Genomic DNA, 20,884 nt, shown 5'->3' with positions numbered 1-20,884 from the left:
GGAATGTAAAACAAGCAGTGCCATAAAATGCTAATTGTAGAGTTATTGTTTGACCAACGCTGAAAAGAACTGAAAACATGTGTCCCCACAAAAACTTGTGTACTAATGTTCACAGCAGCACTATTCACATTAGCCAAAGTGGAAGTGATCCAAAAGGGATAAATGGATAAACAAATGTGGCTTATACAATGGAATATTATTTTTTAAGTTATTTATTTTTGGCTGTGCTGGGCCTTTGTTGCTGCAAACAGGCGTTCTCCAGCCGCAGAGAGTGAGGGCTGCTCTTCAGTAGCGGTGCCTGGGATTCTCTTTGCGGGGGCTTCTCCTGCTCCAGGGTGTGTGGGCGCAGTAACTGAAGCTTGAGGGCTCTGGAGCTCAGGCTCAGTAGTTGTAGCACATGCGCTTAATTGCTCTGTGGGATGTAGGATCTTCCTGGACCAGGGATCAAACCCAGGTCCCCTGCATTGGCAGGCGGATTCTTATCCACTGCACCATCAGGGAAGTCCCAGTGGAATGTTATTCAGCTATGAAAAGAATGAAGTTCTGATACCTGCTACAGCATGGATGAGCCTTGAAAACATAGTAAATGAAGGGAGCCAGTTACAAAAGACTACAAATTATATGATTTTACCGATCAAAAATGTCCAGAATAGGCAAATCTAAAGAGACAGAAAGTAGATTACCGGTTGCTTGAGGCTGTGAGAAATGGGAGAATAAGAGGTGATAAGTAAGAATACCAACTTGTCTTTGTAGTGATGAAAATATTCTAAAATTTACAGTGGTGATGATTGCTATATCTGTGAATATACTAAAACTGCTTTAAATGGGTAAATTGTATGGTATGTGCATTGTATTTTTTTTTTTATTTGGCTATCCTGGGTCTTAGTTGCAACACGTAGGACCTTTAATCTTCGTTGCAGCATGGGGATCTAATTCCCTGAACAGGAATCAAACCTGAGCCCTCTGCATTAGGAGCTTGGAATCTTAGCAGCTGGACAACCAGGGAAGTCCTTATGCATTGTATCTTAATAAAATTGTTTTTTTAAAAAATGAGGAATAAAAGCAATTCCAAATTTCATCTAATGGTCTGCTCCTTTTGAGCACTCCTCAGCTTCCCTGGTGGCTCAGACGGTAAAAGAATCCGCCTGTAGTGCAGGAGACCTGGGTTCGATCCCTGGGTTGAGAAGATCCCCTGGAGGAGGGATAGGCTACCCACTCCAGTATCCTTGCCTGGAGAATCCCAGGACAGAGCAGCCTGGCAGGCTATAGTCCATGAAGTCACGAAGAATCCGACACGACTGAGCGACTTCCGCTCACTCACTGACAGTAAAGCACAGGCATTTTTTGGCATAGGTAAAACAAAACAAGATAAACAATGAGTGGTTCTTGGGGCTGGTTGAAATGGAAGTAAACTCAAACCAGGCCTCCCTACAAGGAAGATGCATCCTTGTAGGGAGCAAAGACCCCTTGTAGGAGCAAGGATCCGTTGCCCTTTGAATCATTTACCCACCTCAGCTCTGATGGCCAACCACTCTGAGCCCAAATCTCTGCCCTTACTATTGTGATATCTCAATCAGATGACTTACCCTCTCTGAGCCTCAGTTTCTCCTGGGGCTGGTATTTCCTTCCTGACAGACTGTTTCAGTAGGAAGTGAATGAGATCAGCTTCACAGAGTGCCCAGCCCAGCCTCTGACACTTGGTAAGCACAGAATAAATATTTGCTATTATTATCAGTCATCCATTAATACATTGTTGGACTCTCCTGCAAGCAATGGGCCAGATAAAAGCCTCTGGCTCTCACTGTCTGATAGGGGATAGTCTCAATCTGGCCCTCATCCCTCACTGAGATAAATGTCCCGACACAGGAGGAAAGAGCTTTCTAAGACAGAGGAGGAATTCTGATCACTAAGCAGCTCACACCCTTTTTTTTTTTTCCATTGTTTTGATCGAAAAGATGTCCTTTTCACCTATCTTCATCTTTTGTACAGTTTCAGTTGTTCCTGGAAAACCTTAATTTGACCCAAGGGCAAGTTCTCTTGTTGGCTCACGCTGGACTCTGAAATACTGATTTCATCTACAAGAACTGTTTACTATCTGTGTTTGAATGCTGTCTAGCATGTTACATAAAATTTGTTCAGAAGGAAGTCTGTCTCTGACGTTTGACCCTCCCTCCCATTTCCTGGCCAAATGTCACAAGAGGCAGGGGGCGGGGGGTGGCACCTTAAAGGGGACACTGCCACCCAAAGTCTGTCCTCTGCTTATCCATGTGCTCAGTTCTTAATCCTTGGGGCCTCCCTGCTAGGCCTGGTCTTTCTTCATGCAGTGAATGTCTGTGTGCTTCATGCAGCTCTGGCATCTCCATTGCAATTACAGACAACACTGGTTAACTTTAGTTGTGGCATGTGGGATCTAGCTTCCTAAATAAGGATCGAACCCGGGCCCCCTGCATTGGGAGTGCAGGGTCTTAGCCACTGGACCCCCAGGAAGTCCCAAGACTGGTTTCCTCGTGGGGCTTGGGTCCACATCTCCCCAAGACAGTCTCTGAAAATACTTGCTCTCAGCAGATGGCTAAGAGGCCATCTGGGCGATTCTGGGAGGCTTTTTTGTTGTTGATTTGGGTCCCCTTTGCCCTTCTGTTTCATTAATGATGACAATTTCTATAGTATTGATAATACTGATACCGAGTTTGTGGTGGGCCCTGGGGTCAGGACTGTGATGCAGTCTATAGGGTAGCACTGGTTGTTCAGTGCCTGTTCTGAATGGTCAGTGCTCCAGACTTTTGTCAAATCTTTTAAAAGGCACCAGACTTTGCACAGATTGTTTTATTAAATCCTTACAAGCCTACGAGGTAGGCACTGGTTTTATCTCCATTTTACGAATGAGGGAAAGAATCCCAAATGGATTAAGGAACTCATCCAAGTAGGACAGCTGGGCCTTGAACCTGGGTCTGTCTGATCCTGAGATTGTTCTCTCGGCAACCACCCTGTCCCCAGGAGCACTCTGACCTACTGTGATGTCCGCTTACTGAAGATCCCAAACTCAGCCTCTCAGTAAGGAACAGGAAGGGTAGCAGCTCTCCTGGACCTCTGGAGCCCCCAGTCCCAATTTGGAAGTCGACCAGTAGGCAGAGCTCTTGGGAGCCTGACTGATTCTTTGCCACCTGGGCTGGGAGCAGATCCAACCAGCTGTGCTGTGGGGCTGCCAGGGCCATTGGGTTGGCCAGCAAACATGCCTGGAGTCTCTGCTGTGTGCCAGGCATGACTCCAAAGGCCCTGCCTCTGGAGCGCCAGGAGCTTCTCGTCCATCCCTGGCCCCAGACGCCCCTGCTAAGCGGGGGCCAGTTGCAGGCCCCGTCCTTATTTGGTGAACCTCACTGTGTCCCTGAAGTTCCTGCCCTCTAGGCTGGTGATTACCCTGCTGATGGCCAGGCAGGGAACGACGCAGCTGCAGCTGACTCTCCGTGTACCTCGCCCCAGGCACTGCGGCGGGCCCAGTCCCCCAGGCCGCTGTGGGTGGGCAGAACTGAGACTGGCTGTGGACAGGGCACTGAATGGGGAGAGGCCCCCGGGTTCAGCCGGACTCTCAGGTTGCATGAAGACTGGGCCTTGGACCCAACCCCATCCTGTCCCCTCTCCTGGTGCTCTTGGCTCAGTGCTTAAGACAGTGAAGGGCTTATGGGAATGGTCCTGGGGGCCAGTGTGTCCAAAAGAGAGGGAGTAGGGAGTAGAGGTTGGAGAAGGAAATGGCAACCTACTCCAGCATTTTTGCCTGGAGAATCCCAGGGACGGGGTAGCCTCGCAGGGAGCCTGGTGGGCTGCCGTCTATGGGGTTGCACAGAGTCGGACACTACTGAAGCGACTCAGCAGCAGCAGCAGCAGGGAGTAGAGGTTGAGCCTGGGCACCACCTCCCTGGGGATGTGTGCAGTCCCTCCCACACCTCTCAGCAAAGGCTGCCAGCCCCAAGCTTGCAGCCCAGCAGCCTCTCTTATCACTGGGACTGGCGGCTGGGAGACGGCCTCCTCCCTTTCAGCCCACTCTCCCTTCCACTGTGTATGGTCCCAGAACTGCAACTTCCTAAACAGGGGCTGGCAGCTGTTGGAGAAAAGACCCCAGACCCTGGCTGCCCAACCTCGCTCCTCTGCACATCACTTATGGCCTTACAGCTCCTCCAGGAGTCACAGCCTCGCTGAAGCGACCCCTCCACTCCGTCTTGCTGATAGCAGAGGTGACTGCACCTTTCCGCTTCTCCCTCAGGAAGGGCATTGGGGTAGGTGGGATGGGGGTGGAGGGTCCTCTCTCAGGGCAGAAGCTGAGACGTGCTGCTCCTGGGCATGCACGATGGTCCTCACCCTTGCTGGACACTGCATGTAGTGCCCAGGTGGGGACACCAGGACAGGCTGGGAACACCTCACACGGAAGTCCCTTAACTGCTTGGAACAGCGGTTGTCAAGCTGGGACACCTCACTGCCAGGGACAGCTGGGCAGTCAGCCAGACCACAGGGAGAGCAGGGGGAGCACCGCTCCCCTGACCCCAGGAGGGAAGACAACGGCCTCTGGCCCCTCCTTACAGCACAGCTTCTGTGCATAAGCTTGAAGCTGTTTCAGCTGCCCCCACCCACCTTGGCCCACAGCCTTGCTCAGTCCCTAGACCTGTGGACAAAAGGGAGTCCAAAGGCTGGCCGCCTGGCCCAAGGACATGCCCTCAGGGAGTGCTGCAAGATTTCGGTCAGCAACCCGGGCTAGGGTCTGTTCTTCCCAGCCTCGCCCTGAGGAAGGCAGGTTGTTTGTGGGAGTTGCTGGCCAGAAGCCAGGCCCAGCTGAATGGGATGGTCTGGGCCAGTGACATCCCCGAGGAATGGTGAGACAGGCAGGACCACCAACAGGGTGAGGGAAGAGGCCAGGGAGCACAAAGAGCACTACGCTCAGCTGTGTTCTTCTATCAGGGCCTGGGGTGGGGCTGAAGGAAACGGGCTGTGACTACCATGATGCTGTCTGCGCTCAGCGGCCAACTCTTTGCAACCCCATGGACTGTAGCCTGTCAAGCTCCTTTGTTCATGGAATTCTCCAGGCAAGAATACTGACTGGTGTGGGCAAGGGATCGTCCTGATCCAGGGATGTAACCCACTCCTGCATTGGCAGGCAAAATTCACCACTGGCACCACCTGGGAACTCCTGTAGTCGCCATGAGGTGACTTAAGTCAAGGGACGGGGAAGGAGTGAGGGAAAGGAGGGGTGAGGACTGTGCGCCCAGGAGAGATGCTCAAGGCTCTCGTGCCTTGAGAGCCACACCACCCGCAGTGACACAGCGGCCACAGGGGGCGCGCAGAAAGCTCACCCTTCTCCATGGAAGGGCAGGCTGGCCCTAAGCCTGAGGCAGATTGCTGACCTGCTGCTGTTCCCGTTCCTGTGTACAGGCTGGCCTTTGCCTGCACAAACTTCAGGGCAAGCCCAGTTTCCTGCTGATCCAAAGACAGCTCAGCTGACAAGGCCGTCTCTTCTCTCTGCGGCCCTACTTGAAGGTGAGCCAGAAGGTCCCAGCATCAACACTTGACACCAGGCAAGCAGCAGTGCTTACAAGGGGCCAGACAGGGCAGCCCCAGACCACTATTGGGGAGAGCTGAAGGTAAAGCTTTCTCAACATTTCCCAGAGAAAAACTCTGAAAACATATACCATCCAAATGAAGACCATAAAGCTAAAAGTCTGAACTTTAAAAACTTTTATTTTTGTTTGCTTTTTTCGCACTACCTAAACCCAGGGATAAAACATATGGGAAGTTTCCCAAAACCAGAAAGTACTTTTCGCCTTCTGGGTTAAAAATAAACTCTGGAAGCGCAAGCTCTACTATTTAAGCAGCAGATTCCAAGCTGCCCAATAAAATTCAACCTCAGGATGCACACTTCAGGCAAGGGCAAAAGCGTCAACCACTTGAGTGGTTCTCAACGAGCCTCACCACCACTGGACAGGGTTCCCACCACCACACATTCCACTGGCTAGGATTTCAACATTCTTCAGGAACACAATGAATCAACTGTCAGAACTGGTTATGACGGACCTTCTAGGAAACGTTTATACTCTATCAGATTCCGCTTTTGGCACCTCATAAAAACTATCAAATTCTCAATCCTAATCTAACTCCAAGGGAACCTCTTAACCCTTAATATCTGAAATTAGTCCAAATTTAAATCCCACTGAACTGTATCAGAGTATCTTTCTATAGCCACTGACTTCAAATTATACAGACTGCGTCTGACTCCTGTGGTTCTTGCGCCCATATTAACATTTCACTGGTGGCCATCACTGGTTAGGAACACTAGTTTCACACTGAAAAGGCAGCTTAGACTTAAACCGAGTTCTACACCTGTGGGCACTTGTAACTCACTGTATAAAAAAGTCTATACTGGGAGGGGACATATATACACCTACAGCTAAGGCTGATTCATATTGATGTTAAGAAACAAAATCCTATAAAGCACTTATCCTTCAATTAAAAAATAAAAAATCTATAAACGTTCTTCACAAATAGGTTCAGGAACAAACCCCAAATTTGAGTTCTAGAATTAAATTTCCTTTCCTCAACAGATACGGGGAGGCAGGGAAGCCGCCTTTTAGTCACAGGCCCACACTGCAAAAATGTTGTCATAGCATTTTTAAAAAGCTTCTAGAGGACTGTTTACATGCTTTGTAGAATTATTCTTGTAAATACTGCTTTTGCTATCAAGTAAAACTTGAAATCAGCTAATCTTAAAAGCTTGGTACTCAATTTAGGTTTTTGACACTTAGTTGAATAAACAAGTTTATTTGTAAATTTAGTCAACATACATAATTGACCTAGAAACTTCCAATAGAAGGATAAATTTTAAAACCACTTGGAAAGCCATCTCTATGAAGTGATTTTCCCAGAACCTATGCCACATGAACACCATTTAAACTGGCAGAGGTTCAATAAGCTGAAGCTGTGTCCCTCCCCAACAGCAAGTTTACCCTAACAGTTATTATAATACAAACCCCACAAGGAAAAAGTTCGGTATTGTTCCTCCTTGGTAGAGAAAAGTTCAACCTAGTTATGAGACCAATCACAACACAAAGAAAAGCTGCACTAACTACTATATTAGTAACAGATGATGCTGGTGTGAGTAACTTGTATTATAGTCTAGAGCCCTTATAAATAAATCCCCCTCCCCGTTAGTGTTTGCATTATCAGCTAGAAGGTTAGTTTAACATGTGGTAGAATGAGGACTTATGCAAGGTATAACGCGAAAAGCATTTTACTACGTAAACAAGTGCAGTCTACTCAGGAGAAAACCAATCGAACTCTAAATTACACACCTTAAAGACAACACTCCCCACCACATGTCAATGTAAAACATTTAATTTAAAAATGTTGACACTACAATATATAAAATAGCTATTATAAATGCACATAGTGTATTCTATAGCTGCCAGGTTTACTTTTTTTTTTTTAAGGAAACTGTAAGTTACACTGTGGTTAAGACTTGTATCTTCACCCTTGAAAAAGCCCACATTCTATCACAGTGATGTATGGTTAGACTTAACAGCCCCAATTGTTAAACACTTGGATCAAGTCATAACCAGTTTTATTGCAAAAGGACCCTGTACACATTTATCAATTCTAGTACCTTAATAGCTACCCAACAAGTCATTAACATACAGAAACATGCATCATGAGAAGCAAGAAATATCACCCATCCCTTCTGCATATTAGCAACTTGTCACTCCTGAGCAACAGTGCTCACATCACTGAGGTCTGTGAACAGTCACTTTTCGCAGTCATCCTGAGTGAAAGATGGAATGACTTAAGTACAAATGCAACATATTATAAACAATTTCTTACAAAAAAAGTCACAAATTAAACCGAAGTATTTTACAGAATTTACTACAAAACACCATAAAAACTGCCTTCACTTAAGCTCTCTCTCCCCGTATCCGGCGAGCCAACTGGATGTCTTTGGGCATGATGGTGACTCTCTTAGCGTGGATGGCACACAGATTAGTATCTTCAAACAAACCCACCAGGTACGCTTCGCTAGCCTCCTGTGGAGGACAAGAGCCACACTATTAGACTCTCTCTGAGGGGGCCGCGCACCAGCCCTCCCCTCCGCCCAGCCGCACACAGCCCCCGCCAGCTCACCTGCAGCGCGCCGATGGCGGCACTCTGGAACCTCAAGTCAGTCTTGAAATCCTGGGCGATCTCCCTCACCAACCTCTGGAAAGGCAGTTTCCGGATCAGAAGCTCGGTGGATTTCTGGTAACGACGGATTTCTCGAAGCGCAACAGTCCCGGGCCTGGAGCGAGCAGGAGAGCGCAAAGGGACACCGGTTACGAAAGCGGCCGGCGAGCCGCGGGAAGCATCCCGCCCGCAGCGCCGCCGAGTCATCGTCTCCCTGTAGCGCTGCCTACCTGTAGCGATGAGGTTTTTTCACCCCGCCGGTAGAGGGGGCGCTTTTCCTGGCCGCTTTGGTGGCCAGCTGCTTGCGGGGCGCTTTCCCACCCGTTGACTTACGAGCAGTCTGCTTGGTTCGGGCCATTTTCTTTTACCTGTAGAAGACACCCGTGACTCCGGGGCCGAGGCACGCTCGCCTCTCGGGGTGCGGCGCCCCGGACACTCGGCGCCCCAGCCCTCCCGCCTCCTCGCGCCCCAAGGCGGACGGCAGATGGCCGAGGGCCGCCGCCTCCTCCCCCTCCCCTAATGACTCAGGCTGCGAGTAGCAGCAGCCTCCTGTGGGAGGGGGGGGCGCGGGGAGGAGTCACTTCCCCTCCTCGACGGGCGGAGGCCCGGCTGCCCGGAACCCAGCGTCGGGACCTCTGAATCACCAGCGGGAAAAAGGCGGAGACGCGGTTCCGGAACGAAACCCCAAGGGAAAACTACCCGCCCCCACAGCCGGCGCCAACAGCCAGAGTAGCCCGCACCAGTCGGCACTTGGCTCTCAACGGCCTCGACCCGCGATATCAACGGCTGGCCAAGCCTGAAGTCACAGATAAAACCCATGAACACTTACTTAATGCCGAAGTTTTAGGCCGCTTCTCCGACCACCGCGCCGCCGCTGCTGCCCAAAGAGCCGCAGTAGCTGAAACACTGCACGAACCCTCCCCAACGAACGACCAAACCGCTCTGCGCGCTAAGCCCCCCTATACCTCGGTTTTTATACCCACGCTTCACGCTGCGTCTCTGCGTCATAGGACCCTAATTTGCATACACCAATGACTTTTTCTATTGGCTGACGCTTTCGCCGACGCGCTGACATCCCCCGACACAAAGGCCGTGCTTCGGCCCCGTTCCCTGATTGGCGGACATCTAGACCACTGATTGGCTGTTAAAGTGGCCTAACGATTGGATGAATGCAAAGAAGAATGGACGAATCAGAGTTTAGCACCAAGCCGCTCTTCTGATTGGATAAAATGGAGCTATGTTTGGATCCTTCCCTTGGTTCCAAAGCTCTACAATAGAAAGTCAATGCAAATGAATTGCACTGGTCCTTATCAGGACTGGTCCTTAATCTGGACAGACCGGAGGGCAAGGGGCCTAACGTTATTTGCATCAAGCTAATACCATGAAGGAGACGGTATTTTCATGAAAATTTTGTAAATATTTTCCAATGTAAAATAAAATGCATTCCCTGTGATTGCTTACTTTTCATGAACATTTTGATAGGTAGTAGTGTAAATGAAAATTAGAATTCAGTAAATCATGTTATCAAGTATTTTATCTATGAGGCATATACATTTTAACCAAAATACAGTTCTTTTGTTTGGTGGGGTGGGGAGAGGTAAATAACAAATAAATAAAAAAGAAACAAATGTCAATAAATTATTTTATTTATAAGGACTGTTTTTTATGTCCTTAGACCACCACAAAACACTGATTTCAATATGCTTACAGTTAAGGAGTAACTTACTAGGCAACATATTTTTTTAAATTCTGTAATTCAACTGAACAAAATCACTACAGCCAGAATGGGAATAGTCAATTCTAAACCAGTATTTGCAAGTATAAACCTAAAGTATAAACAAAAGACTGCTGCTGCTAAGTCACTTCAGTCGTGTCTGACTCTGTGCAACCCCATAGATGGCAGCCCACCTGTCCCTGGGATTCTCCAGGCAAGAACAAAAGACAACTAAATTAAATACGGTCCCTTGTATTTAACGGTCTATCCTTGAATATATTACTTCTGAAGAAACATAAAAATGGTAATCCCTGGAGAAGGAAATGGCAACCCACTCCAGTATTCTTGCCTGGAGAATCCCATGGACAGAGGAGCCTGGCAGGCTACAGTCCATAGGGTTGCAAGAGTCAGAGGCAACTTAAGAGACTAAACCACCAGAGAAAGACTACCCTCAATTTGGCAGCAAGTGACAACTGTCCTTAAGATTTTTTTTTCCCCTCCCTGATAGAAAAAGAAAACACTTGGAAAATGAAAATAATAAATTTTCTATTCAAATGTAAAAAAATAATGGTAATCCCTACCTTTGTCTACATGTCTTGAGTGGATTTTAATACTTAGTTCTTCAGATGATTCAGTTATATAAAATATCAAAGCAGGCTTAAGGTTAAGACCAGCCAAACAAAGTTCAGAAAATTGAAACAAAGCCTTGGGCGTTCTACTCCACAGTTTTTACCCTGGATTCACCAAATATTTTAAATTATTAAAAAAAGCAGAAAAATCAGGTACATATAGATTCAACAGAGAATTATACTACATAAATATAAATACCTCAAAAATTTACATCTGATGTCAAAAGTTACCCCTCTCATCATCAAAAGTGAGAGGGAAAAAATGAAGAGTTTGATTTAAAGCAGCTATGGCAAAAACACCTTTGGCCCAACCTCTAGTTCCAAATTTGTCATTTCGGCCCCCTCAATCATAACACGCACAATATGTATTTGATTATCATATATCTATAAACCTTTATATCATAATTCAGTCAAGTTTAGTTTCTTTCCTCTGCTCAAAGTTTAGGGTAGAGGAAACATTATTTCATGCCAGGCTGAGAAGAGAAACCAAGATGAAGGTTCTTGGCCTGTTCTCAGAAATTGTGTAAAGCTGAAAAACAGGGCACTGATTATACCTCAGGTAAAAGACTGTCAAGTGTCCTTGAATTTAACCAGAAAAATACCCTGCCATCTTTTTTTGACTGCTCAGATGGCCTAGCGAAGGAAAAGGATCCTAAATTAACACCCACTTTTGTGTTCCAAGGCTTTTCTAGGCATTCCAGAACCCTAACTGTCTCATGCTTTCTACCGAATACAGTAGTGATCCATCCCCACCCCACACCCTCGCCCATCTCTGCCTCCAGAGATAAACTGAGCAACTGAACTGAACTGAAACTAGGTATGGATTTACATGCATCCATTTAAGAACGATTAGTGGAATCTGTCCCTCTTACTTGGTAGTCTTATCGCTAGGTTTTTCTTTTTCCTAACCCTAAGTGAATGCAAAGGAGGAAAAACAACACAAAAATAGGGAACAACCGAAAATGCTAATACAATCAAAACAATGCCGAATATGAAGCAGCGTGTAGATTACTGTCCTAATTCCTGTTCTGTCACGTACTTGCTGAGTAACTTTGCACAAGTTTCTTAACCTCTCTGAGTTTCGGTTTCCTCTTCTCTAAATTAAGCAGTTTGGATGATATCATATCTCAATTCTACTAGTACACACTTATTCTGAAGCTCATTGTATATGCTCATTTAAAATATAGCACGCTGAACTGTATTTCTTCAATCAAATCACATTTGGGTATTTTGGAGGATAACCTATAAATTGATTACTTGGATTTGTTAACAATAGGATTAAAGCAGTACACCATAATTTACACAACTTTTTCGTCCTTTCGGAATTTTTCATCTTCAAACACCCCTAGTGCTTAAACAATTGATTTGGTCTGTTTAAGAAACACCAGTTTCTCAACTTGGGTTTGGCTTCTGATATGAAGTTACTCGGAACAACATAAAATAGATATGTATCAATCTTAAACATGAAAAATTTCCATTCAGCCCACAGTGCTTCACCCGCAAGGTTAATCGAATGTTTCTTTAATGAGATTATCATTATTTAACGCTAATAAAATGTAATTAGCCTGTACAACAGGGTATTGAATAGATTCAATATGGAAAACAAAGTTAAATGTTAACTTTGTTAACAAAGTGTTAAAATATCTGTGAAGTACTTCGCCCAACTGGCGGGAAGAGGGGAGGAGACATTTTCCCCAGTAGAAAGGCTGAGGGCCAGAGCACGCAAGTGGAGTGGGTTATAAGTCGTACTCTCTACTCAAACCCAGGCCCATCCTCTGATGCTTTTCGACACTCCTGCAACTTGCCAGTGTACCTGGGACTATGCTAGATGGAGATTAAATTCGTTCTTGGCCCTTAATATACTGGAAACATGTTGGTAGGGCCAGGTGTCGAGTTGGGGGACTCAAGTCGTGTGGAGTTCCAGGTTTCAGGGCTGGTAAAGGTTTATGGAGCGCCTCGGCAAAGGCGCGGGAACAGAGTATCGTGTTGTATTGCTCTTCGTTGGCAAAGCTTTCTCAAGCTGACTTCCAGCAGGCCGACTTTCCTTCACGCTTGGTCCCGCCGCAGGAATGAGGATGTTGGCGGACTTCAGGTGCCTGCAGCTCAAAGGCCCACTGCTAGGGACCCGCATTAGAACCGAACCCAAGTTGGGATTAAGTACGGAGGCGAGGTAATCATTATCCTGTTGAAAGTGAAATTACACTTGGAACGGTTTTACAGCAGTCGTTAGGCCCTCCCTAACTCTGGGCCTTTTCGACCCCAAGGGCTCCAATCGCAGGCAAAGGCTCCCCTACGAACCTGGAAACGCAGTTAAGAAGTAACGCAACTGGACTGCAAGCCCCACAAACCGTCGCGGGCTCTCAGCATCCGGGACACCGCCCGCAAGGCTCTCTGGGTATTGTGGTCTGTTCCTTCGGCAGCAACCCTCTGCCGGCGGTAAAATTCCAGCCGAACCTGGGACCACAACTCCCAGCAAGCCTTGCTGCCGCGCGGGGGGTCTTCACGTTCTCGTGGCGCGGCGCAGCCGCACTAGGGCCTCGGCGCGGACCGCGCAGACTGAATAATAAAAGGGGAGCGGCGAAGAGGCAGGAAGACAGGACCATGTCGAAGGGCCCCGGGCCCGGCGGCTCCGCAGCTTCCTCGGCGCCCCCGGCCGCTACCGCTCAGGTGCTGCAGGCACAGCCCGAGAAACCGCAGCACTACACGTACGTAGAGCCCCCCCCCGCCGCGCGCGCACGCCTGACGTCAGCGGCCAGCGTGAGTCACGCGCGCAGGGAGAGCGCGAGGCGGCCTCTCCCTCCCCCCCTTCCTCCTCCGGCCCGGCCCAGACCGGTTCCAACCTGCTGGGGCCGGTCCCAACTGCCTACAACTGCCACCAACCTTTGGTCCGGCTGAGGGGCGGGAAACCCGGTCTCCGGCGCCGAGTTGGGAAGGCGGGAGCTTGGGATGCGGAGTGCACACCTTGTAGGCCGGAACCTTTCGAGGCCTAACTGTTCCTCAGACCGTAAAAACGTAAAAAAGTCCCAGGCACTTTGGGGGCGATAAGAAGTCCAAGACGCGACCAGGATGAGTTCCTAAGCGGCCAACCTTAGACCCGCTTATGAATGGACAGTGAGCATGAAGTCCTGTCAGGAGACCCACGTACTAGGAACCAGAGGCCTTTTGTGACCGCAAGGCCCATATGTTGTCCACGGAGGCCACTCTTGATTGAATTCACTTAGAAACAGTTGCCCCAGCCTGGGTGATGGGGTCCGAGTGTTGGCCTCAGGCCCAACCCAAATGTGGCCTCAGAGGGAGCCCCAAATGCCGGCTCTGCAAGTCTAGTGAGATGGAAAACCTCTTCCTGAGAATCTGCTTGTATCTTAAGTGGAGTTCTCTGTCTTCTCTTTACTTCCCTTCAGGGTACTTCTTAGCAACTACCTAGAGCTAGATGCTTTGGGAGAAAGTGAGAAAAGGAGGCAGGTCCTCCTGTCGAGTGAAATGTTGGTTTCCATTTCCCTGATGTTCTTTGAATACCGGACATCCCCCTTGGGCTCCCAAGTCATGTACAAGCCTAGAAAGATCCCCAAGTGTACCTCAGCCTTGCTAGAGATTTGGAACCTGGGGGTTGAACAACTCTTGAGGGGCACACGATAACGCTGCCTGGTGAACCAAGTGCAAGAAGCATTTGTTGGAGTAGAAATACCTAAAAGACAGGAAGAGCTGTTGTTTGTCACGGAAGTAAGACCCATTGGGAAACTTCTGAGATTAGGGAATATCGATTTTAAGAAGTGTGTTGTTTTACGAGTCTCTGTTATTGGTTGAAATCATTTGAAACTTTTTCTTGACTTCAGTCTGACTCACGTTAACTATAACTTTTCTAATGTGACGATTGCTTTGCTGATCCTTTCTTGCTGGAGTTCTTTCTGCAATCCGGCCATTGATTTTGGTGAGATGGTCTTAGAGAATTGAGTGATCAGATGAAGGGTATGGTCCAACAGCATGGTCTAGATTTGGACATCTGCAAACTTCATCCTATTGAAATTTACTTATAATCTCTGGTTGCTCAGATCACGTTTTTTCAGTAAAATATGGATAACATTTGGAGTAATATGAATTGGTTTCAGCAACTTGTGTTTCTGTGTTGTCATTGAGTATACTATGGAATCTGTGTTAGAAAGGCTTTCTAACCATTTTGAAATTGAGAGGTGAAACTAATCAACAGTTGTGTAAATGTTAATATAAGTCTATTTTCTTGATGCTAATTGTTTAAAAATTATTTATTTGACTGCGCTGGGTCTTAGTTGGGATATGTGGGACCTAGTTCCCTGATCAGGGATGGAACCCAGGCCCTCTGCATTGAGAGCATGGAGTCTTAGCCGCTGGACCACCAGGAAAGTCCCTGATGCTCATTGTTAAAGTGAGATTTGTTTAAAATCTGCCTTTCCGCTTCTTGTGGGATAAGTACAGAGTAATCAGTCTTGGCTGTTCAAGTGGCTTAGTAAATGGACAGTAGCAGATGTAAAGCCCAGGTCTGATTGAAGGTTGGAGGTGTTACGGCTCGCTATTTTCTGTTATCTGTTCATGTGTATCTGTGTGTGTGTTTTTATCTCCAAAAATCAGAGGTAGAATTCAGTTGGTAGAAAGAGATAGAACTCTTTCTTGATAGATTTATGGGCCTTCAGAAACCTGAATGATTTGGAAAGCTTCATTCCCTTGTCATGGGGTCTGAGGAGCAGGAAGCATAAAGACGCTGAGTGCCGCACCAGTATACTTGACTCTGAACCCATTTGTTGTCCTTGGGGGTTAGAAGACAAGAACATTTCAATTTTGATTTCAGTATTTGTTATAAAATTTTGAGTTGCCCCCCAATTTTTTAATTCTCCTTCGTAGCATGAATTTCTAGAATTTATTCCAATCTAAAGATGACCTTATCGATTGCACTGATCCCATCATGGAATAAAGATACAGACTCCTTTGTTTTTTAATGTTTGTATTTTTACCTGTCAATTTTTTTTTTTTTTTTGCCTTTTAAAGCTTACTTATACATAAATTGTTAATTTCGTGTATTTCTTTTGTATCTGATGTTATTTGAGATTATGTGACAAGCAGTAATTTTGCAATAATTCAGAGAAGGTTTGTATTAAGATTGAATGCCACTGATCTACAGTCCATGGGGCCACAAAGAGCCCAACACAACTGAGCAACTAAGCACACACATCATAACTGCAGTATTGGCAAATGCTTTTGAATCTATCAAAAGTAAAAATTGCCTTCCTGTTGGCTTGGTTCTTGCCCTTTATTCTTACCCCACAGCCAAAGTCCTAGAGTTTGAGCCCTCCTTTTTCTAAACCAAGAGGATTATCATAACAGTTTGAAAGATAATTATTTTTGGGGTGTTTTTTTAAGCTCTTGAATAATCTTACTTTAAGAGAAACAAAAAGTAATCCTTTCAGAAAATTGGTGTATTGGGCGCTTGTGTTAGGCCTAAGGAATTCGACCCTTTTAGAAAGTGGTTATATCAGAATTTCCTATGTTGTACAATTCCATGTGTCTGATTAGCTCTAAATAAAATGATAATGTGCTTGTATTAGTTCTTCAATACAAGAACCACGTGACCTCTTGCTAGGTAATTTTTCTTTTTTTGACAGGGACTAAATGCAGCTTTATTTAGAACAAATCCATCTTACATTTTAGAAGAGATTGAGGAATGGGAAATTTTGGAGTAATACAAATTTAGCTAACTTTGGGCTTTTTTTTACTACATAATTAATATTGTTAAAAGTGTATAGTTGAAGTCAAAGTGAAAGTCAAGTTGCTCAGTCGTGCCCGACCCTTTGCGGCCCCATGGATAGTAGCCTGCACCAAACTCCTCCATCCATGGGGATTTTCAAGGCAAGAGTACTGGAGTGGGTTGCCATTTCCTTCTCCAGGGAATCTTCCCAACCCAGGGATCGAACCCAGGTCTCTCACATTGTAGACCGACGCTTTACCATCTGAGCCACCAGGGAAGTATAGTTGAAAGGTCAACAAAAATTATCATTTGGGATTTGGCAAGTCCCTGATTTTGGGAATTCCCTGGTAATCCAATGGTTAGACCTTGGCTCATTCACTGCTGTGGCCTGGGTTCAGTCCCTGGTCAGGGAACTAAGATTCTGCAGCTTAGCCAAAAAAAAAAAATTCAATTTTTGACCTCATTATTTTGATCCCATAAGCGGATATAAACCTGAAAAACATCATTTTTGGATTCTTTTAGTTGGCAGTTGATTCTCAGACTTCTTAATGCTCTGTATTAAAGGAAGGTGAAATTCTAGTTTATTAAAGATTTCTTGGAGCTTTCTGACCACTGGGTGATCTCTTATAGGAAGACAGAAAATAAATGCTTTATAGCCTTATCTAGCCAGTTGTCATTTTAATTGAGGACTGTTTCCTGGGTATCTTTAAACAAGAATAATGTAGCAGTACTTCCATAGATAAATGATTTTGAGGGAAATCTGTTAGTGTATGCATTATGTAAATCTCATGAGCTTAGCTTGATTGCATCTGACTGTGTTTTGGAAACTCCAGGCAATGAACAGTATTTAAGTCATTATTGCAAATTGCAGTAACATTGTAAATACATTACTCTAGAGCACAACTTGTTGCACAGTGGAAGTCACTGGAAGCATTCCTTAGCAGCCTCAGCAGGAATGAGTTAAATTACCAATAAACATCTCTGGATCTTGTTTGCTCATTTATCAAGGAGAGCTAATTCCTTGCAGGACAAAATTGAGAGCTCACTGTGGCCTTCAGGCAAGCCTACAAAATCCCCATTAAGTGTTAAGTGCCCATGCTAAGGGTAAGCCTTTAATTTAGCATCTAGTTGATATTTGCTATCATCTAAATTAATGATTAAAGTGAAAGTTTGCTTAATGGTTAAGTTTTTTTGTTTTAATCCAACTATGTTAGATACTAAAGAAGGCTTCCCCACCATCCATATGCATCTGCTTTGACTGGTGGTTTCTCTCAACCTACAAAGACTGTGGCTTATTGGTGAGGGCAGCTGGACAACTCTGAGAGCAACTTAGAGAAATCCATCTTGAGCTCCTTCTCTGGAAATAGCACCCCAGATAAGTGCCCCAAAGCAAGACATCCTCGTGGACCTACTTCCTCCCGCTTTCAACACGTTGATGCCTGAAGGTGAGGTCTCCTTCCTGTGTGTCTTAGGAGCTATTAGCTCACTTAGGTAATGAGAATCCTGCAACAGCCTGAGCTCCACTCACCTGCAGGCTTTCCTACCAGACCTTTGTCTAAAGGTTGTTTTTCTCCTTAGGAAAGATGCTAGGTCAGAAGCCTGGTAAAAGTCAGGTTGCATTTAAAGCTGCGTTACTTTAATTAGAGGACTGGTCTAGAGATTATTTTCCCAAATGGGGATGATATTTGCTTAATGATTAAGTTTTTCATTTTGTTTTATTTTGTTTTTGATCCAGCTATGCTTGATACTAAAGGAGGTTTTCCCACACACGCATCTTCTGTATTTTGCAATTACAACTGTGGACAGTTATGGCTAATCCTAGTAGATTGTCTTCCCTTCTTTTAACATCTTGGATGAATTTTGGGGCACACTAATGTGTTATGTGAAGATGGATGTTGAATGTAAGTTTCTTGTTATTCTTAGTCAATATATGAAAATTACAGTTAGTCTGATTGCTAAAAATGTCAAGAATTTGCGATCAGTATCCTTCTGGACAATGTAGTTTTCTTATTTTCTTACCATATAGATTCTTTGTAGAGTTACCTCAGCCAGCCACCTTAAATACCTGCATGGGCAACAGAGAGATCTGTGGTGAAAGTTTGGGTAAAGTCAGTGCTTATGAACATAGGTATAGGGTTTATTGGGGGGGGGGGGGGCGGTGGGAGTGTTCTGGAATCAGACCATGTTGATAGTTATTCTAAAAACCACTGAAATGTACACTTTAAAATGGTGACTTTTTATAGTGTATAAGTTACTTCTCAGTTTTTTTTTTGAAAAAAAAAAAAGGGGGGGGGGATTGTTAAAATCAGTGTATGAGTCCCTCCTACTCAAGAAACCTTAGACACATGGCCTTTCAGGGCTTGGTAGTATCATTCAGCATGGGAGAGACCACAGTTCTCAAAAAGCTCCTTGGCACCCTTCTCCCAGCCTTCTCAATGGCTTCATCTCCATATATCCATTCTAGGTGAATGCCCCCATGTTGTAAGTCTATGGAGATTCTTTTAAGAAGTGAATACTCAGCAAGTTTGGGATTCTAGTTGTTCGTAGTTGTACTTTAAATTGTCTCTGAATTGACAACCGTTATATAGAACAAGCATACTTTTCCCAATAGCTTCATAAAATGAATTGTGTTTACTTAGTAGGGTGGGTGGGAGGTAGAAGAGGTTGCTTTTTTGCTAAAATGAACTGATTGTGTTCACAGGTGTTGTGATAATTGTTTTAATGATCACATGGGCATTTCTGTAAGGACAGGCCGTGTGTTTCAGGCATTTAAAATGTATCAGTGGCTATAATATTTTTAGTTCAAATAATCACAATTAACTTTTAATTTCTTTATAAAATCCCTCAACTTTCACCCCTTTTTTCTTTGCCAGTGTGTAGAATTTGACAGCAGTTTCAAGAGCTGATGAGGAAGAGAAGATGGAAAGGAGTCTAGCAACTTAAAAATCTCATAGCGTTTTCTGTGAGGTGACCTTTTTCCTGCTGGTGGCTCAATTTATTTAGGAAACAAAGATATTAAGGCCTATGATAGTATTGTCATGTCATATCCGAACTTACTGAAATATTCCCTCCCTTTCCTTATTCTTTACATCACAGTTTGCTTTTTGTGTTCATAAGTTGACTCATTTGTTTCCCATTAGTATTTGAAACATCTTATGGCCACCATGAATCCTAACAGAATGACTTCTTGTGAGAAGCCGATGGGTGTTCCCACTTACCTATCAAATGTTGGTCTATTCACAAAACTGCTGCCATTGAAGAGAGATAGTTAATGCTTTCGGAAGGAAGAGGTTGATAAAACTTTAGCGTGGTGTGTTATGACTTGAAAGTTTTTAAGCAGTGGTTTTTATATCTAAAAAGCTTGTATTCATTTTGGTAAAAGCATTACTCTTTTTATTTTACTTTTACTGCTCAGAAGTGCCAAGCATTGGGTAGTTCAGGACTTGTGTTAAGTCAGACATAACACAAATTAGACTTCTCTGGTGGTCTGGTGGTTAAGACTCCATGTTTCTAATGAAGCGGCTGTGGGTTCAGTCCCTGGTTGGGGAACTAAGAGTCCATGGGTCGCATGGTGCAGCCAACAGACAAAACAACAGAAAACCCGCATAAATTAGAAGCACACACTTGTGTTTTCTTAGTTAAAACCAAATCAAACAGATTTTTACTATTGAACTAAGTACTTTTATAATGAATACGCAAGATGAATATCATATACCCAGTAGAGTATGTTGAAGTTAACGCTTCTGTTTTTGTTTTTATTTTATGATATTGTAATTATGGCCTGTCAAAAACTCCCTGACATGTTTTCAACAGCTTCTGGAGAGTCGCTTATACTTACTTGTTGCTGCTGTTGTTTTTCCTATAGCTCAGTGAAGAAAAGCATAGTTAACAGTCCACGTGGTGGTGAAGCGTAGGGACGCCAGGACCAGCCTGTCTTGAGTTGCAAGATCGCTTTACCACTACAGCTGTGGGATCTTGGGCGAGTGACTTCCCTAGTGCACCAGTTTCCTGACAATACTTATAGTACCTGTGCCAAGGGGTTGTTATGAGGATTCAGTGAGTTAATGTATATGAAGCGCTGAAAACCATGCCTGGCATTTGGCACATGAGAGTACTGTTCTTACTCAGTATCTGAACAACACCCAGGTTACTGCTTTCAGTAGCATTGCTGTCTCCTTCAACAGCTTGAGCCTGTGTTATCTTCAGAGCATACTCCTCTCTTCTGTATCCATTGGAATTTCACTTCAGTCGCAGTTCTTACAGCCTTCGTCAGCCTGGTTATATCTTACATGATGAATTTATTCGAAACAGATCTACTCTTTCGGGGATACAGACTTTGTTGTACAGAAAACAGTGTTCAAAATAACACATCAGTTCAGACTTTGTACTAAAATGCTCATCAAATTGGAAGCTTTTCAGCCCAGTTGTATACAAGAAGACTTTGAATCAAAACAAGGTGTTATCTGATTTAGAGAAGAATAAACCGGAGTATTCAATAGTCCTCACATATTCTCCAGAATCAATGATATGAGTCACTGATTACATGAACTTGCTTCAGTTTTACCCGTTGCAAGATCCTTAGGCCAAGGAGACAGTTATAGAATAGAAAGAGGGAACCACGTATATCATTTGATACTG

At 45.0% G+C, this 20,884-nt stretch overlaps 2 protein-coding genes across 7 annotated transcripts in view; one reads left to right on the top strand and one right to left on the bottom strand.

The window, feature by feature from the left end:
• Nucleotides 1-5,703: 5,703 nt before the first annotated feature.
• On the bottom strand, nt 5,704-9,141 carry LOC101108931 (histone H3.3A). The gene is made up of 4 exons (XM_004013123.4): nt 9,020-9,141; nt 8,421-8,558; nt 8,152-8,305; nt 5,704-8,054 (listed from the first exon to the last, which is right to left on the bottom strand). Exons 2-4 carry the CDS (start codon nt 8,546-8,548, stop codon nt 7,926-7,928), a joined length of 411 nt encoding a protein of 136 aa, XP_004013172.1. The 5' UTR covers nt 8,549-8,558; nt 9,020-9,141; the 3' UTR covers nt 5,704-7,925.
• Nucleotides 9,142-13,086: 3,945 nt separating this feature from the next.
• The window catches only part of UNK (unk zinc finger), a 32,392-nt gene continuing 24,594 nt past the window's right edge, over nt 13,087-20,884 (top strand). For 4 of the 6 annotated variants that reach the window (XM_027974091.2, XM_060395855.1, XM_060395854.1 and 1 more), the window contains exon 1: nt 13,087-13,238. In XM_027974091.2, coding sequence (XP_027829892.1) covers nt 13,135-13,238 — 104 coding nt within the window. In that variant the 5' untranslated portion in view covers nt 13,087-13,134. Of the gene's footprint in view, nt 13,239-13,297; nt 17,351-17,460; nt 17,692-17,981; nt 18,148-20,884 lie in introns of those variants that run through there. The other 2 variants (XM_060395856.1, XM_060395857.1) reach the window with 2 other exon arrangements.

Source organism: Ovis aries, chromosome 11 (assembly GCF_016772045.2).
Source record: "Ovis aries strain OAR_USU_Benz2616 breed Rambouillet chromosome 11, ARS-UI_Ramb_v3.0, whole genome shotgun sequence".
NCBI lineage: Eukaryota > Metazoa > Chordata > Mammalia > Artiodactyla > Bovidae > Ovis > Ovis aries.
Note: the sequence above shows the minus strand (reverse complement) of the source record. Positions and strands in the feature narration are given on the sequence as shown.

What these genes read in the sequence shown, in the direction of transcription:
- LOC101108931 (XM_004013123.4), bottom strand. Translation starts at nt 8,548, where the DNA reads ATGGCCCGAACCAAGCAGACTGCTCGTAAGTCAACGGGTGGGAAAGCG. An exon ending in AAAAAACCTCATCGCTACAG is followed by an intron (nt 8,306 to 8,420) that starts GTAGGCAGCGCT and finishes TGCTCGCTCCAG; the next exon opens with GCCCGGGACTGTTGCGCTTC. An exon ending in CCGCCATCGGCGCGCTGCAG is followed by an intron (nt 8,055 to 8,151) that starts GTGAGCTGGCGG and finishes TGTCCTCCACAG; the next exon opens with GAGGCTAGCGAAGCGTACCT.